At 40.9% G+C, this 19882-nt stretch overlaps 1 protein-coding gene across 1 annotated transcript; it reads right to left on the bottom strand.

Moving 5' to 3' along the window:
• Positions 1–1127: 1127 nt before the first annotated feature.
• Positions 1128–18501, bottom strand: MMD (monocyte to macrophage differentiation associated). The gene is made up of 7 exons (XM_030506179.1): positions 18204–18501; positions 12024–12105; positions 5951–6111; positions 5166–5240; positions 4685–4786; positions 4143–4212; positions 1128–3409 (listed from the first exon to the last, which is right to left on the bottom strand). The coding sequence occupies exons 1-7, from the start codon at positions 18230–18232 to the stop codon at positions 3209–3211; spliced, it is 720 nt and encodes a 239-aa protein (XP_030362039.1). The 5' UTR covers positions 18233–18501; the 3' UTR covers positions 1128–3208.
• Between the last annotated feature and the right edge of the window lie 1381 nt (positions 18502–19882).

Genomic DNA, 19882 nt, shown 5'->3' on the forward strand with positions numbered 1-19882 from the left:
CAATGTGTTTTGGACACAGAAACCATGTTTGGACACGCAAGCCTCCTTTGAAAGGACTTCGTTACTTCCCCAGAACTGGGAGACAGTAATACAATTTCTTACCAGAATCACACGCAATTGAGAGGACTGTGGAGAAGACAGCATCGGAAAAGCAGCCTGCTTGTGCGACTGCTTTTGTTAGCAAACAGAAAAAAGGCAATTATTTTCTTTGTGCATTCCTTGTTGCTGTTGAATTAAAAAACGAATACAATTCAAAGTGCACTCAATAATGAAAACCAAACACAATTCAAAGTGCACTCTATAATGAATACTTAAATGAATCCCTTCAGACAACTGAATTAGTTTTTAGATGAACACACTAAATTGTGTTAGAAAAATCTGACCTAAAAGTGAGGGGACTGAGAGTATCCAGTAGAAAAATACAACCTAAAAGTGATGGGACTGAGAGTATCGAGTATTCAAAGTACCTGTTGCCTCCTAGACATCCGGAAAAGTCCATCTCCAAAACACACGTTATCACTGCCTCAGACTCAGTGTTGCACTTCCAAATGTAGAGGCATAGAAAATACAGAAGCAAGTGCTTTAAAAACATTTGCTTCAGAAGACAAAGAAATCCCATCTCTGCTGCTACAGCAAACATTGCTGGGAAAAGCACTCCTACAACTGGGAGCAATCCACCTGGAGAGCTGGAATTAGACAGAGGGGGGGAAATAAATAAATAAAAGTCTCTTTGACATACTTGTTTTCCAGAGAGAAACGTATTTTTAATTTAGCTTGCCTGTATTTTATGCAATGATGCCGCTATAGGGATAGGAGCATAATTATGTATTTTAGTGTTACATCATTGAAAAAACCCGGAAGTATATAATGGTATAAGTGATCCATAACAGCAAAAGGGAAAGCAGCAAATTCCCAATATTGACCAAAATTTAGACATAAATATGTTTTTCCATACCACAAATTGAATCACTTGGGATGTAACCTTTCCTATTGTTTGTGTTCTGAAAAGTTGGCTGAGGGTCATTGGTTCAACTCTGGATCTCTCGTGTGAAGTGGCAACAGCCAGTCCCTTACTTTTCTGTGTAAGTGTTGGAGGGAAAAAATAAGAACAACCACTGAGAATGCAAGAGTGTCCAAATCGCACAAAATGTTTATTGTTAGTCCGGTACATTCAGTATCATATTGACTAGAACACAGTAATTCAAAATACTTTTGGCGAATTGAAATCTTTAAAAACCATTTCAAATACTCCAAAAAAAGCAATGCCATGAAAAATTAACTTAAAACAAACATATTCAAGCAATAGTTTCACTTCTGACTACAGAAAACCCTTACATGTATTTTAGTGGTTTTAACAGTACTGCATTTAAACAAAATAGATGAACTCACAAAAAGTGGAAAGTATTAAAATAGACACAATGTTAAAAAACTGAGGCATCCAGATGTGCGAGTGTTGTACTAGGAATCACCTGCCCAGATGTTCCATCAGTTCTCTTTTGGGGCAGTCAACTAGCCTGCTGTGGTGGTGCAATTTCTCCTATCGCCTGCCAACACCATGCAGCAACTCTTCAATGCCTTGAATTTAAAGTTTGTCCCTCTTGTAAATTCTGTATACAAATGTGTGTGTGCTAAAATATGCAACCGGCAAAGCCAGGTGCAGTATTCAATGGTACCTTGAAAAACATCCCTATCTTTGCTACTCATAGTTTGCAGACAGGCAATATCCAGAACAAAATCTGAAAAGGCAACACATTTTGGTTTTGTTTTTAAATACTGACATGAAAAACTGAGTAAATTAGAAAAAGGATAAAGTCAATCTTAATATAAGACATTCATCATATAGTGGGACAGGATACAATTGTGGACAACCAGTATTAAAATGACTCCTCTACAGCTGGTCATTTAATGCACATGTTCTACAATCATGATTTGCTACCACATTTGCTTTTCCTGTACAGAAAGACAGCAACACAATTAAAGACCAGTTTTACTCTGTGTAACATCTCAGAATGACAAGTGACACCGCATCAAGTTCTTCAAGCTCTCCTCCCTGGAAGGCTGTGCTTGTGATGAATCAGTAACCATGATTCGAAGTGGTCAGCAATTGCTCTGTAGCTGCTGCTCTGACCAGGATCTCCCAACAGAACAACCCCAGCAGAAGTTGGTGGGAATGGGTTCTGTTGGACAATTTAAATCCCTTTGAAAATCCAAGCCTTACTATTACAGCACCAATACCTGTATATCTATCCTGGAGAAATGACTGACTCTGGTTTGGGTAGGGGGCTGTTAGCTGTCCACCTTCCTTAATTCTGCCAACCCTTCCTAAGTCAGCTTTCATCCAAGCTGCTGCCTGGCTGGGCAGCATGGTGTGGAACTGGGAATCTGGAGGAGAAAAATCACATTCTTTTTAAAGCACTTCATTTCGCTCACTGATAAAGCCAAATTAATTAAAGTGCTGTTTAAGTGGTACTATAGATGAGCAGGATACTATCATGTTAAAAATCAGCAGAATCACATTTAGATTTTAGTTTGTAAAAGTGGTTATTACAATTACACCTGTAATCCAACCTTTGGAAGAGGTACAATGTTTGCCTGTCAGTACAGTGTGTGGAATGTAACCATTTCTTGCAAGATTTTGCAACATGAGGAACTGCATAGATGACACTTGTGTGGTTTCAGTTCAAGAAGTGTCATTTCAAAGTTTACCAAAAAACACAGAAAGTTTCTATAAAAGTCACATTATACCAAGATAATGGGTGGTAAAAGTAGATTATCTGTCCGTGATTCATGTTTAATACATGATTAGTGGAAAGGTGATAGAAACCAATTGCAAATCCAGAGAGTTACATTTTCACTCTTGCACTGACTTCACCTTTTGAATCACTAATTTAGAAAAATTCACGTAGTTAAAAACTGTAAAATTAAACTAGAATACAAAATTGATTTGTAAACATCAGGTAGCCAGTTCTACTAATGTGGAATGGATCTTGGTACTGCAGTACAGTATCTTGGTTATTTACAGCACTTGCCATCTGATGGGCAATTGCAGGACACACACGACATCAGTTCACAGTAATTGTGTTCAGAGAACTACCAAAGTCAGTGCAGTTTTTTCTGTGCAATTTTCCAATTTCCCCGCCTGAATTCCTCAAGTCAAATAATACTGTTACAGAGACCAAGTGCAGACTATTTCTTACATAAATATATCTCATAAGTGACGAATTATGTCTGCAGGACTTCTGTAAAGGTACTTCCAAATGGCATAGTAATGAACAGCAGCTGCTGTGGCCACAAATATGTGCCAGATGGCATGGGCAAACGGGATGACTCCATCGCTCTTGAAGAACACCACACCCAGACAATAGATCAAGCCTCCCCAGGCAACCTCCTGAAGTCCATCGGTGTTGCTCTGTCAGTGAACAAGGAAAGATATGGGATAGGGTGTAGAGAAGGAAGAAGGTATTTTATATACAAAATACAAAGTGATTTCCCCCTCCAAGAGCAGAAAGCTGACTGTCATAGCTCAGAACATCTTGGATATGCCAGATGGACAAGTGAGAAAACAAGTATATTTATATTACATTTTGTGAAATATGTAATATATCAGTAGCACTATGGAAGTAATAGTGGGGCAGCTTGAGAATTACGACAAGCTTGACGTTTTGCTTCATGCTCACTACCAGAGCAGCCAGATCAGCCAAACATGGAGAAAGAAAACCACATTACTGTGTGTAAGGGTGACCTTAATGCAATTCCTATTAGTTGGGGGAAACATCCAGCAAGATTTTGGTATACCAAAAGGTACTTCACATCTGTATCGGTTTTACTCAAATGGAAGTAATTGAATTGGTATGTCCAACATCCTTTCAGAAGTGAGTGTCTCAGAAGTGAAGTTTGAAATCTAAGCTCTTTTTATCTAGAATCTGCAGCCCAGATTGAAGAAAACAGGTAGCATTTCACTGAAATGTAAATTATAAACCCAACATATAACTGACTATATTTGGTTCCTCTGCAGAGAACATTTACAATTATGGCAGACTAAAATTAACATCTTTACAGATGAAAGAGACCTGCACTGGAACTTAAGCTAGTTATAAAAGGAAAGTCTGTGTGTTTGTAATGTTAATAGTCACATTCCTTACCATGGATGTCACTACCAGAGCAGGAGAAAATCCCATCGCTAGATAGAAAAAGAGCTCGACAATCTTATACCTAAAAAGGAATGATTGGAGTCATTTAAGGAGGTGTACAAGAGGAGGAACATAAATTTCGTATTAGCATGGGTCCCTTAAACTATTCAAAAAGCTTTCTGTGCAGATAGATAACCAAAAATAAAGCTAGTATTTATCTCTGCACTGTACAATTACAGTCAATACCTTCTTCTCTAAATACTGCCTAGGTGCATTCAATTGCATTAAGTACTAGGGAAAATAAAACATAGAGACAATTTGTACTTTCTTATTTGACAAGAACCTCAGTATCTCATCTCCAAAACAAAAAAGCTGGGTCTTGCTCCCTGAGGACAAGTAATGAAAGCAGACTCAAGAATTCAGATCTGAACTCAAGGACTCATTTCAAAACAAAACTCGGAAAGCTGGATAAGAACACTCATAAAGCAAGAAAGTCCCCAACCTTCAATTTTTTACCTTTCAGTTCAAGGTTAAATGCAAATAATAATTCTTACTTTTCATGGTAGAGAAATACATAAATGGTTCCTCCAGCAGCCATCAGCCAGATAAACCAACGCATGTGAGATGCTAGAGGTCCAAGCTCACGTAGATTTAACCTGTAGGTACAAAGATTTCAAGAGACAAAAGTGATGAACAAATGGACCATACTGACAAAAGAGGAGTAAATAAAAATAAATGAATATTCATAGCTATAACTTAGGCATGATGGGGGAGAAGAGTCTCAGACATACTATACAGAGAGGCAGAAGATGCATTTGCTTTGATGTGAGGGAAGCATGAACTGTGATATGTGGAATATAGATAAATTACTTTCTGTTCAGCAAATCACAAGAGATTACATTAAGTAGCATTTTGCAGTGCAGAATGTGGTCAACTGTTTTTAAGAAGATACCTCTAGATTTTGGAAAGCCACAACAATAAGTGGTTTATATTGGAAAAAGCTTTAATTCTGAAGCTGTGCTTCAGATTTCTTACCATGGAGCATATGATGCTGCAATGAAGACATAGATCATCATTCTGTCACACATGTGAAAGCAATGCTCCATTGTCCTGGTAAGAGGGAACACATCACCAAGTTAGATTTTTGAAAGATTTTTGTATCATCTCTGTTCCCTGACAAATTTAGAATTACTTTGGGGAAAATACCATCAGCTCCATAAGCTCTTAAAACCATTTGTTAGACTGTTCAGCTGACAGGAGGCTCTAAGTGGAACATGCAGGAGATGAGCACTCCTCCATTCCTCTTCCCTTCTCCACCGTTAACTAGTGACCACTGGTTAAATCCAATTTATGGCCCAGAATTATACAGGAGTCTTAATGGGACCAAAAATATAAACATAAGTAAACCACATCTCAGTTTTGCTGTTGCTGCCTTGCTCCCAAGGAGGCTTCCTGCCAGTTAGCTGTGTATGGTATCATAATTCTCTTGGCAAACTCTGTGTTCCTGAAAGTATTTGAGCATGCCATAGTCCCAGACAGTGTTCTCATTTCTGCAATGGGATCATATTCACTGTGCACTTAGATAATGGTTTTCCCATTCAACTTGTGGATTAAGAGCCACTAAGGCCTAGAAAAACAGCAGACATTAAAGTTAAATTTGTCTAAGAGCTTGGCTCACTATTTCTTCCAACAGAATCACAGGTGTTTTTTTTCATGATTCAGTACATGGTATCACTCCAGCCTACTGTAAAATCATCAACACAATGGAAAACCATCATAGGACATGAAAATAAACCACCTCCTACATCTTACAGTGATACCTTAAGTGACTCTTTTTCCAGGAAACGATATGAAATACTGTGGAGACAATGAAGAGCGCGCAGAGCCCCACGCCGTACATCCATGCTGTTATCTTTTCCCATCGATCATCAGAGAGCCGGTGGAGAAGGGCACTGCCCACAATCGCAGGAACAATGAGGAACTAAGGAAACAAAAGGCCGCTGTTCAGTCTTTTCTGGCAGCCAGCGCAGTACCACCCACAGTACAGCACCAGCAGGGCAGAGACAACTGCAGCGTGCCTGGTAAGACCGTACACATCCGACAGTCGGTGACATGCTCTGAATCAGAGCAAGTTTCTCATTTAGTTGTGTGTTGATACACAAGCGTCAAGACCTCATGAATGCCTCAGACATTATACCTGTTTGTGATAAATTTCTCCTTTCCTGGTATTACTAGCTCCTCTAGCCATGACAAAATCAGACAAAAGTATCTGCTACATCTTCATAGTGGTTTTATTTTCACATTCGGCTTTGTGTTTAAAAACGTTTGACCTTACTCTAGGCTTGGTCCTAAATCACCTCTTGAGCATAGAGGCAGAGCATGGGATAGGCCAAAGTAAACTTAAATCCCAAATGGAAAAACAAAGCACCTAGAAGTATGATGTTAAGAGAATTAAGCAAAGGCTTTGTAGAATTTGGCGTTTATATATCAAATAAATAAACTGCAAACTTCTTTTATTAATAGAATTCTACAAAGGTGTTCTTTTAATGCAATGTGTCTAAGTCTGTTCTCCTTACCAGCTGCCTCTCGAGCAGCTTTAATTCAGCTCTTCCAAAGCAACCACTGCTAGAACATCATGATGGAATTAGCATGCTCACATGAAGCATCTGGGCTTCAGGCTTCATATACATTTACAGAATATCCCCTTTCCAGAATAAATTACATCATGTACCTTTGCTTCATTCAGAAAAAAAACTAACTAGGAAGAAGGAGAGGGGGGAAGGCATGTGCAACAAGTATTTTAAGAAAAGAACCTGCTGGCTCAGACATTTCTACCCATCTCCTTCCACTACCAAGGCATATCTTCATATCTTTGTCAGCCTTCTAAGTTAAAAACACCACATAAGTTGCCTTCTGGGCCCTACGATGTGTCTTAAGCTGTTAATTTGTTCGCCTGAATTGTGAACAAGCTTCATAGGTTAAATTCTTCATAGTCTAACCCAAGTCCTACATGTTCAACAATAAAGCTAGGAACAAAAAATGTTTAAGCAAATCTGGCAGCTCTGCTTTGCATTACAGGTTTGATAGCTCAGAATGCAGAGTTCTGGTCTAGCCTGCACTGTCTTTGCCCTTTATCTGCTTAGGGACTAGAAGAAACTGAGGTTCTGATCACAGCCACAGTGCAGAACATCCAGAGTAGTTGGTTAATCCAGTTACCAAAAAACAAACAAAAAAGGTGGGTTTTACTTCTAGGTTTGAAGTACATTAACCATAGCTTCATTACTATTATATTTTCTTCCTTTTTGAAGAACTTAGTACATTTATACCAAAAGGTGTAGAGCCATGGAAGTGAAAAGTATGGTATTCCCATATCCTCAGCATTTGGATCAGAGGTGAAAACACTTTCTGAGTTTCTGTAATGAGACTATGGAAGTTGACCTCATGTACTCTAAGGACAAAAATAGTCTGCCAGCCTGGCTTCTCATTTATCACCAACCATAAATTTCCATCTACATATCCTGGACAGCCCCCAGATTCAGGAAAGGTTAAAGTGTTTCAGTCCTCAGGGGATTAGTCACTCCTGGTTTCCACATATGACATACAGTTTAAAGTGTGGCTGAAGCCCTTGAGACAGCAAGGGATTGATTAGCTGTGGCAGTTGCTTCATTTAGGTTTTGCAGGAGACAGGAAGATACTAAGCTCCAGAAATAGCTTTTTAGCCATATTTCTTTAAGCTGTGCAGTCAGACTGTATCCATGTTCATCAGATTCCTTCCCAATTTCTAGTGCAAATTTCAGTTTTGACTAAACTAACTAAAAGGTTTCAGAGAGATTATGCACCCACAAGTATCATGAACACAAGTACTGGGTAAAATAGCAAATCCCTACTAATTCCCTACTAAAAGCCTGGGCATAAGCTGCTCAAAGATTCTGCCTGGAGCTCTGAGACCATTTTATAGGAAGGAAGACCTCTTTGGAAGCCGGATATTGCACAGGACAGCTTGCCTTTCTTACACCGGTATCCCAGCTTTTTCTAGTCTACCAAAATAAGTATTTCACAACTTAAGCTATGTTGTGTAATGCTCAAATGGGCCAACACAGACTTTGATGTCAATCACTCTTTCCAGTAATTATTGTATATGAAGTCATAGGATTGAAACAAATAATCTGTTTTCTTTGCACCTTCAGAATGAAGAATACAGATACAAATGAGTACATGAATGAAGACCTGAATTAATCTCTTTTGCCTTGTCTTGACTCTGAAGAGTGACTCTACTTCTCACAGGGAACAGCACTATACTTCCATAAGAAGGATTTATTGTTTTTTCTAAGCATTCTATTTGGAAACACTTTTCTCTCTGTACCCGATATGCATCATGAGGGCAGTTAGACTAAACAAGAGATGTTTTATTACTCTTTTTCTGACTAAAAATAGCTAAAGACAAAATCCAGAAATGATACCCTGCTGTTCCAGCCAACTGGAAAAGGGTTCTTCAGATACTAATGTCATAACAGATAACATATGCTACAACTGACTTCATTATATCGAACATCCATCTTATGAAATAAATGTAACACTTTAATCAACAAAACAAGGCAGATTTTTCCATGTTCATTTGAAAAAAAATCAATCGCTAGTGCAAGAACTGTATTTTAATCTTCAGAATGGAGAAGCAAGCAATCAGTCCCTTAAAATGAGAGGTATTCACCAAAAATTAATCAAAGAATCAGAACTAATAGAATGAGGGTGAATGCAGCCACTGCAAAAAGCCTGAAGGCACAAAGAAAGATGCTGAAAGGTGCTAAATCTTTCACCTATCTGAGGTTGCTTAGGATACTGGTACATTGGTCGGTATTTTACTGTATTCCTTCTGTGTTTCTGTAGACAATCTCTCCCACTGAGAGGTTTAAAAATCCATTAAAGCTGTGCTTTTGTATATAACACTCATGCCAAAGTAAGTTATTTCCTTTGCACGCAGGCTGTGCACGTCATGTAGCCAGCAATGACTTGCGATGCACAAGCCACTGTAGCAAAGAATGGTGTTATTGTTGCAATAGTGTTATTGTTGTAGTGGTGTTATTGTTGCAATCTTATGTGCCTCTCATTGAGAGGGAAATACTAACATAGAGATGTTCCCTACACTTCTTCTTGGAAAAGGAAGACAATAGAATGATCAACAAAGCAGCCAAAATCACGTGTGACACTCAGAGGGAGCCGTGAAGGACTGTGTCCATCTCAAGCTGCCCGTTGCAGAGTGCAGTCCTGAAGCCAAGTACAGTCTCCCTACTCACCAGTTTTCTCCTCCCAAATCAGGAGATGAGCATGGCAGAGTGGGAAGCCCACCACCAACTTGTGTTGGCCAATACACAGAGAGCAGACAAACTGCTCATATCAGTCAGGTAGAATGGAGATGTTTTCATCACAAGAGCCCTTCTGAAATCTGATGAGCCTTTCTTCCATGCTCAAATGGCCTGCTAAGTGCTCCAGGCCTCATTTTTGAAATATTTATTCTTCTTTCTTCTTTTTTCCATGCACTGCACAAACCAAGACTGGAATTCAGAGACTGTAACTTACGTTAAGAATAGTTCCTCCTTTTAAGGCAGTTGGAAGAAACTTTCAGAGCAGTATAAAGCAAGCTGTGCCTAAATTCTGAGGGTTTAACACAGCAGAGCATATCTTTTGTCTGATAAACCTTATGTACACTAGAAAGTTTCATGGTGAAAGAGCTATCCCTTCCCTTAGATTTAGCTTACCTTACAACTCAAATTCTTAGAACTCCTGCTTCTCTCATACACTGTTTCCTTCCTGTTCTTCTAAACACAGTGAGCAGTCTTTTCTGCCTCTGTATTCAACTGCTTAGCTGCTCTTCCTGTCTCCTCGTGTCTAAAGAAAAGTCAGTGCTTCATTTAAAGCTAAAAAAGTCAAGACATTTTAAAGATCCTTACTAACTAGAAATTTGAAGATACCTTTACTATGCTACACAAAATTACCTTTCAAGTACTGTACCAAAAAGCTATGCACAGGGTTATGCATCCCCACTTATTGTAGGCGTTTTGGTTGGTTGTTTTTTGGGGTTTTGATTTTTTAGCAGCTGCATAAACTGACAGCTGTGTATTTTTAAGTAAAAAACCAGATGGGATAGCTACTGAGGAGTACAGCCATGCTCGTAAAATGCAAGTTGTCTACTTCCTGAAGCATGAATAAAGCTTTAGCAAGGGTTCTCCATATATTTTCCAAACCATTTTGTAGAAATTACATCAATGTCTAATGGAAAACTCATGCTGTAATCTAGTGGCAAAGACTTAAAGACCACTGGACTGTCTAACATTGAGTAAACCAGTCTGTAACACGGAGGAGAAGCAAGCATGCCCCCTCAGCTTTTTCTGTATAATCCACTGTGCTTTCCCAGATCAGACTCCTAGTTCGAGGGTTTACGTTTTGATTAAAAGTTACTTCCAGCATATAATTTTATTTAAGCAGTAACAATCCCTCTTTTATACTATATATTATCTTCTTTCAAGGGTTGTCAACATTGCATATCCCCAAGCTCTTAACAGCTCATGGGAAGTTTTAGCACGTAGCTTGACTGTTCAGAAAGTAACCAGACAACTTCACCAGAAACTGGAGCATACCAGAAAATACTGATAGGACACCTTGGCTGTAACCTACTGCTAACAGGCAGGAATAAGACGTGCCTGTTTTTCAACTAGATGAAGGCTAGAATTGCTAAGGAGTTCAGCAACTTCTGCCAGACATTTTGAAATCTAAATTTTTGCCCAGAGTAAACAAGATTTGTACAAGGATTATGAGATAAACTACATATTTGTGCTAACTAACAGAATGTTGCTTCATTCTCTAGACAAATAAGCATATGTTTACATAATGCTGTACATGAGACCCTTGGCTTAAAAACACTTCAGATGCAGATACCTCTTCTATGTGTAAACCAAGGTGATTCTGTTTTTACCAGCAATACTGAGCTGTATGTTGGTTATTTACAAAATACACACAAAGGCTCCTTACGAACAGGGCTCTCTCCAGAACTGAAGAGTCCTGTGCACTACCTTGAGCATTCCTATCTGTAGCTCACTCAGACACACTGGAGATAAGAGACTAAGGACAAAGTCAAACATACTTCAGACGTTTGGAGTTAAACAAGGGGCTAAGGCAAAGCACAAGCTGCTTTTATAAAAGGGCAAATGCTATCTTAAAGAACAAACACACACATTTTTAAGTCCTTTTCAAAGTGCCAGACAGCAAATTAAACTTCCTAATTACAAAAGAAAAAAAAAGGAGGTGGGGGAAACGACATGACTGCCTGTATATATCATATATTCAAATCTAGTATCTTCCATTATGAAGATAAGGACAGACTAAGGTTTTTAGTAGGGCTGTCAGCATTATTAGTGCCTCTTTCAAAACAGCAGGTTTCTCAAAGAAACAGTTCATAGATACTAAGCATTAGAACTAAGCTGTTCCTGATCTTCTAGCTAACATCCACATGATAGCCTTAGGAAGCCTTCCACTTCTAACGTGAATAAATCTTACAGTTGCAGCATACAATTTGCACAGTTTTACATCAGCACAATTCTGGGAAATCTGCCTTGTAAGACTAACTTGCACAGGCCTGTGTTCACTTTACCATAGTCACCCTTTGACTGGGACAGAGGGAAAACATCTAAAGACATGTAACTTACTTTGGTGAAAAGGAATCATATGAAGCATCTGGAGCTCCTAGAGATTCAGAACAGGGACTAGCAATTACCAACCATCTAATTGGCATTATGATTTCTGGACTGTGGTACACCCGGGCAAAGGTAAGCATTTAGCCACCCAAACCCACAAAAATTTACCAAAACAGCTGGTTTAAAAAAAGAAAGGAAATGGACTTACTGCATGTGTGTAACAGTTCGCAGCATGCTCATAGCAAGTGGGTTTGTAGCGGCTGTTTGCTGGAGCTGGGTGGTTCATGAACCTGTTGAATAATGAAGAGGAGGTATTTTTATGAAAGTTAACAAACCATCTCTTTGGAGTGTCATGGAGGAATATCTCCAACCTAGTCATGTTAAAAATTGTAAGTATAGACATGTTAAAAGTAACTTATTTAAATTGTATGCTCTCCCAGGTAAGTTCTCTTAACAGAAATATGTTACATGCATTTCTGTGACTGCCTGTCACAGCAAAGTTGTCTTTAACCAAGTCTTTGCACACAGAAGTCAGACCCGCTCTTTTCTGACAGCTTGGTTAGATGAAGAATCAACTATTTCCTATTTAGATTACATAATATGCGCTCAAATTACTCTTGAAATATGGACTTCATAACTGCCACGGGTTACTTTTTTAAGAAGTTTCTGAAACTACAGCAATATTCCAGTTCCATAACACCTTGGAATAAACCAGCTTGAACACAGACTTTTCAATTCCTGTAGCTAGTGATATTTGTGTTTGGAGTGTTGGATGGTTCAATTTTTCTTTGAGGCTCATCCTATCTTCTGCCTCTAACAAGATTCAAGCTACATAGGGATGAAAGGAGACTCCAATGGTTAACTCCGAAGAGGAAAGGTTTCGAGAGGCTTACCATAGACCTTCCACCTTTTTCTCTAAGAATTTTCAAACATTGCCCAACAAACAATCACACCAAAGACAGCCTATGCAAGCCAAAGGGAATATGATGAAACCTGAGAAAGCTTTGGAAGAACTTGCCAATACAAACACCACATTTAACTATCCCAAAAAAACAAACACTTGTTTCCGTGAGACTACACAATTCAAATCTGTGTATAAAAACCTCTATAAGACAGCACACATTTATATGCAATCGGACAGCCAAATCAAAGCAATGAACTACTGCATCTACAGCACCATGTATGTTACCCCAGCACAGCCTACCATCATGCAAAAGTGATTCTCTTCCACTAATAAATTCCAGCTTACTGCAGGCTGTTAGAAAACTATGCATTGACAATTAGTCAAGTATCAAACAAGCCAGGAACAGCTTCACAACAAATAGAGAACACATCTGTGTGCTCAGCACTAAGAGCAGCTTTGTTAGTTAGATGTATATAAAGAGCTTGTTAGACAAACTTCGGCCTTCCCCCATGTCCCTCCTGGTTTAAGTCAAACCCAGTCCTGTTTTTATGACACCCATAAAATACTGGCCAATCTCAAACCAGGATAAAAACAACCAACCCGAAAAAAGACAACCAGAATCTTACAATTTGAGTAAGCAGTTCCAGATTTCTGGGATATAAGATATTTTGTTTTCTTGACTGATTATTGATTTATTTTTAAACCTTTTTTTTTTCTCTAAAAATATGATATATGAAAATTTCACAGCATTGATAAAACAACAGTGCCATGATGTCTCTCCAAATTGTGGCAATTTCAAAAACAGTTGTAACTGTTCCTAATACAAAGCATAAGAAAAATGTGTATTTCACTCACAGCCCACGAGTATAAATGGTTGTTAGCAAGTGAATAATTCCACAGGAGTAATTATGTTGTTTAAAACTGGCAAGTCTTTGTCAGCAACAATGACGCCTTGCTTTCATCCCCAAGAGGATAATGACATCGCACTCACATACATTTGGAAACTGATTTTGTTGCCCAGTGCATGCAGGTCTTCAACAGCTGCTGAAGACCATCTCGGCATCCTCTAAACACGGAACATTCAGTTACTCAGTTCTGCTTCCAAGTTAGGAAATCATTTTGAAATAAAAGCATCTGTTGGCTCACTTGAGTGACCGGGATTAGGCTGTCCTTGACCCTCTCCATAAATCCAGAGCCATGGGAAACCTTTCCCTGATGACATCTAGAATTTTATTATGTTCTCCAAAGGCCATGGTGGTACTTTGGAAGTCTCACAAGAAGTAAAAAATAAAACAAAAGGAATAAGCTTATCCTGAGTATGAGCTTTATCATTTCTGTTGTTCCAAATTTCTACACAAGATATGATTATAATCTAAAAATCTATAAATATTTGAAGGTAGACTGCTCATGGGACCTTCCATTATCCAGTAGAGGACTACTTCTGATTTTTTTACTTTTCATTCATATTTTTTTGGTAGAATCTTTTCTACTGGATCTTTCTAAAGCAGTCACAACAGAGCTCGGGGTGACCCTAGATTTTAGATAGAATTCTGAACAAACACTTCAGAAAAGTCCATTTATTATTAGGACCCCCCCCTTACCTCACTGATTTAAAGACAGTGTTATTAGCAGTAAAACAGAACACAAACATGAACAAAGCTATCCTTTCTCTGTTATCTACACAAAGGTTTGGGGGTTTTCCCCTTTCCTTGTGCCAGCACAGGAATGATGCAGAGTTATTTACCTGTGTGGTTACTTCAGGCTGGAAAACAGACAAGCACCTGGTTTCAGAAGACTTCATGCTTACAAAACATTTCAATCTTTTTTTCTTTTTAATTGACGTATATTTCAGTTCTGATTATTTAAAACAACAACAACAAATGGCCAGTAACATGGCTGTTGAACAGAAAGTTTTACTGGACTCCCACAAGAACTGAAACTTGCTTTTCTTCCACTAGAGTGAGTTCTAGCAGAACACCACCATTAGCAACATTTTACCCATACACTTCACCTACATGTTTACACTAATAACACCGGCACCAGTCCTGTGTTTGGTTTGGGCAGCAGAGGAAGTATTACACCTTCCCTCTGCCTTAAAGAAAAGGATCTCTCAATACCCCAGTACCTAGCTTTGATGGACACTTGACATACCAGAACCTCTCCTTTCTGAAGGGTATCAACTGCAACACCCAGACAGCAAATGCTGGAGCACATTTGCTCAGGTCACTACTCACAGCCATTTTCAGTAAAGCAAAGCTTCAGTTATTTCCCTATGCCTTTTTACAATACTATTTATAAAAGTTATCAGAAACAACTTTAGAGGAAGGGTCATTTTAAAAGAAGATGAATAGGGCAATAATTCCAGCCACTGCTTCTCTGGAGTTTGTTTCATTTCCAGTTTGACAGTTGGTGTTTAATGTTTTAAGAAACAGACCTGAAGTTTGAACATAGCTGCTTTGTGGTACTACACTGAAGTATGCATCAAACCCAGGAACAATTATTTTGCCACATGCTGTTAAGAGTCAGTCATATACTCCTGTGTGTATGATATTACAATATGAAGGCAGAAGAATTTGGTTGCAGACTTATTCACAGTCTAGAGGCAAAACTGTTCTGTTCTTTCTTAAAGATAAATAAATAAATAAACCTCACACCACCAACAACAATGGATGCTTTTTGTTTTCTGCCACATGAATGCTGCAACACAGGGACATTGTTTTTCCTCCTATGTACAGATCAAGTTTGCCTCTTCTGGAAAAGATAATTGTGAGGAATATAATCTCACCTTCCTAAAAGTAGAAACTCGATATATCAGCCTTCAGATGCTGTTTACTTCAAAATAAAGGCTCTCTATAGCGCAATCATTAAGGCTATTATCAAACGCAGGATAAGGTCCTGCTGAACTGGACTATGGTTTACAGGAAACATCTTTAAGTGAAGCCTTTTGATTCTCTAACAAATCTCTAATGTATTCTTTAATAGGAGCTCCAGTAAAAACTGGAGTGATTTAATCCGGGGATATGCAGCATTATGTCACAAGAACACAGAAATACGTCTCCATTTAAGATACTTACAATCCAAGATCTCTAAGGATAAATTATTAACTCCTGGAATATCTGAATATGAAATTTCAGAAATGAACAGCCTAGTAACATGGGAGAAGAATGCTTTTGCACTGAACCGGGTTATGAGATCATTTTCACAATTTAAATGTATTCTTAAAGCTCAAGATCTATTTGAGGCCAAGGAGGTCTAAGCTTCATAACTTCACAGCACACAACAGCCTTTGATGAGCACATGTAAGTGGAAAAGGGGTACTGAGAAAAACATTTAGAACGAGAAAAAACTCATACCCCTTCCTTTACACTACTTGAACGTAGATCTTGAAACACTTCAGATATTTACAATGTTAAACATATGGACCAATCCATTCTTTGTGAGACCCCTGATCTCCAGTTCCTACTCATTTCCAAGAAGCAGATGCTATATGTTTCATAGTGATTCCAGCAAGCAGGAGGAAAATCTGAGGTTTCTTAATGCTTTGTCTTTACATGCAAACCAGCTTAGAAAAATAAATGATAAAATCCCAAATCTATTGCACGTACGTGTCTGGAATTTGTCTGGTATCACAGTTTATGCTCCAAACTGCAGAAGAGAACAGCACTTTCAAATCTTGCCTTATTCTTGAGTCCCATCTGCTGAATTAATTATTCTTTTAAGCATGTCGGTAAAAACAGCAAGCACTGATAATAGCCTCAAAGATCTGGATTTTTTAGTCTTTTCAGGAAGTCCATTTCCTTTGTACAGCTCAAAAGGCCTCAAACTTCCTTTTACCAGCTTAAAAGTACATTACCCCTTTTTGTATCTCTTTTTCTTGTGCTTTCCAGCAGCAGGAGAGGCCATTTAGATGTAATAAACCACAAATAACAGCATATAAGGAACTGCAACAAGGTGGTGATAACGCCACAAAGCCGGCAGCAGCAGCATACATTAAATGGGCTTACATATTTAGATACTGAAGAAATTTTTATGTTACCTAGGCTCTTTGTTTTAGAGAGGAAAAAACAAAACCAAAAAATCACAAGCATGTTGAAAGAGATCAGTGCTGCGTTTTCATGATGACCATTCAGGTAAGATCTTGAAAAGAAACAAACAGGTTTATGAAAAGCTTGCTTTCTTTGACCAAATTGGCAGATATTTCCTATTTACAACTTAGTCCATTCAGTTAAGAATAGAACCATATTCCTTCAGACTAGCACCTTCCTTCCTGGATTAGAAAACATCTAATTGTGGTTTGTAACTGTTCACATAATCTTTGCTATCACTGAACAACTGAGTCACAGAAATAACTCAGATCTGCACAGCAGCAGACCACTTATTTGGAAATATCAGTGAAATCACATGCTGCGTAAAGGTTCATGTACTTACAGCAGGATACTCAAGATAAAATGAAATCTGCAATAGTCTGAGAATCCATTAACAAATGTGGTGTCATACATAGATTAGGTCATGGAAAAAAGTGCCTGTGCATCCCGCTGTCCTCCCCAAAGACTCCTCAACCTTCTGTAAGTATGAAAGGCAAAATGTCAAGTGAAGAGTGTGAAGTGAACACAAGTCACACGCAGTGCTGCAGCACATCCAAGCTCAGGGCCAAGGCACCAGCCAGCACAATAGCCTAGGTGTGGGCTAGTACAGGAACCAGGTCTGACTACATTCGTATCTTTCTCTCTTTCAATTTTATTTCCTTTCTAATACTCAAGCCCTGGTTTCTTGAGCAAGTTGGTGAAAGGAGAGCAGGGCAGCCCCACAGCAGCGTACCTGCTGAGGGATGCCATCGCAGAAACTGGTCTCTGGGAGACAGACTCAACAGTTATTGGCCTTGCACCTGGACTTCGAGCAGTTCAGTACCTAAAGCTCACATACATCCACGTTCACCCGAGAACCTGGACCCCAGTGCTACTCAACCGACCCGCCGTGAAACCAGCAGCATCTTCAACCCTCCCTGAGAGACACCTGAACGAAGAGCTCCAGCGCTCTGCTGCGGAGCACGGAGGGGCTGGGGCAGCCCTGCCATGCCCAGCCCTGCCCGGGAGCCACAGGTCGGGCTCCGCGGGCGGCGCGGTGGGGCCGGGGCTGTGACAGGGCCGGATGCGTGAACCTTCACCCATTTAAACTGGGTGAAGAAAGACAAAAAGATAAACAAAGAGAAATCACGCAGAGCCCCCCCTTCACACCCCGCGCCGGGGCGGCCCTGCTCTTCGCACCTAGCACCGGAGATGCCCCAGGGACCGGCGCCTCAGCACGAAATCGGGCGTGAGAACGAGACCTCGGACACCCGCAGCCCAGCTCTCACACGACCCGGAGCCCCCGCCGGGCCCGCCCGGCCGTGGAGGGGTTACCATCGCTCAGAGCAGCTGCGGGGAGCGGGGAGGCGCGGCCCCGCCGCGAAGGATGAAACCGCGCCTGGTGAAGGGGGGACCTCACCTCCTGAACCTCTCCTGGAGCCGCCGCATGGGTCCGGGCCGCCAGCCCCAGCTGGGCGGCTGGCGGGGGGTCGGGACGGGAGGCTGCGGGCGGCTCCTGAGGCGGCGAGAGCCGGAGTCCGGGCCCTCATTGGCGTGCGAGCCGCCGCGGCGCGCAGCGATGGCCGGCGCCGTCCGTCGTGAGGTGCGAGAGCCGGGCGGGCGGCTGCGGGCGGCCGCTTTAACCGGCCTCTCGGCTCCTCTCAGCCCGCCCGGCCCGCGCTTCCCTCCGCCCCTGCCCGCCTACAGCGGCCGGGCCCGCCCCCACCGCACCGCGGCAATGGCGGGAGGGCGCGGGGCGGAGGGAGGCGGCCTGGAGCGGGGTCGCGTTGAGGGGGCCCGGGCTGAGCCGGTGTCCAGGGTCGGCCTGGAACACAACAGCGACAGCATCAGCATCAGCCATGTCGGAGGCTGAGGGTTTCCCGGGCGCGGCGGCTGCAGCTCATCCCCGCAGCCCTGGGAGCGGCGGCCGCGATTTAACAGCAGAGATTGACAGGAGGTGGTGGCTGGATTGCTATTGTCTCAAAGCATTCACCCACATAGGCACATGGATGGGGATTTAGCGATTTAAACATGCCTAATTTTTAAACTCTGGAAGCTGAAAGAGCCTTCCCTCGGGGGGTACAGCATGGGCTGAGTGAGGCGCTGGCCTGGGGTGCCCTCACCCTCCAGCCTGCCTCTGGCAAAGCTGAGGCTGTGCTGTCACATAAAGCTGCATGTGGAATAATTTACTTGTCTCTAAATCAAGATTATAGTGGCTAGACGGCTTGTGGTAACCCAGTTAGCTCTCCTCCTTGTTCCGCCAGCTGTAAACCATAATCTTATCTACTCAAACCAAACTTTTCGAAGCAAGGGTTACTTTACTAAGTGAAAAGACTACGTCAAGCATGTTTCTGTAAGACAAATGCCATGTTACCTCGATTAGTATAAATCACAGCATGAATTAAATGAATATTAAGGTCTATTCAATCATCTGTTTTCTAATCTAAGCTCTTGTTTACAATGAGATTTTGAACAGTTCCAGCCCTCAACAGAAGTGATTAGTAGAGGCACACCAAAGCCAAGCACTGGTTTAAACAAATAAACTATATCCACCACCCCCATCTTTTAACAGTAGGACCGAAACAGACAGATAGGATCTGCTGACTGCTGCTGCCATGGTTTGTAAGTCATGTCCCCAGATGAACTCTCACCTCAGGCAGCAGAAGGAAGTGTGAGCATCATGACTTGGCTGGCCATGAGTCCAAATCTGGCCTCAGTCTTCCTCCATGCCAGGAGTGAGGAAACAATTAGGTGATAACAGCTTTGTAAACTGTCCCTCGGTTTCTCTACTTTCAGGATGGAATAAGCTCTTCTGGTCCAAATTGCAGATTTTGGTGTCCAACAAGGTTGGCTGGGGCTGGGCCAGAGGACCACCGCAGACAGGAGGTTGCTTGACTTTGCTCAAAGGGAAGTGTAGAGCTTGTTGCTGGAAAGGAGAGCTCCTGGAAATGCAGAGCCAAGCTAGTTCCCTGAGAAATATTTCCATTAATCTCAGTGAGGTATCACTGTTAATAAGCTAGCACAATCTGTCACCTGATTTAACAGTGTCACTGCTAATAGAGTTTCATATTGCTTATGTTATCTGTTAATCCAAAAAGA

Source organism: Strigops habroptila, chromosome 14 (assembly GCF_004027225.2).
Source record: "Strigops habroptila isolate Jane chromosome 14, bStrHab1.2.pri, whole genome shotgun sequence".
NCBI classification, from domain to species: Eukaryota; Metazoa; Chordata; class Aves; order Psittaciformes; family Psittacidae; genus Strigops; species Strigops habroptila.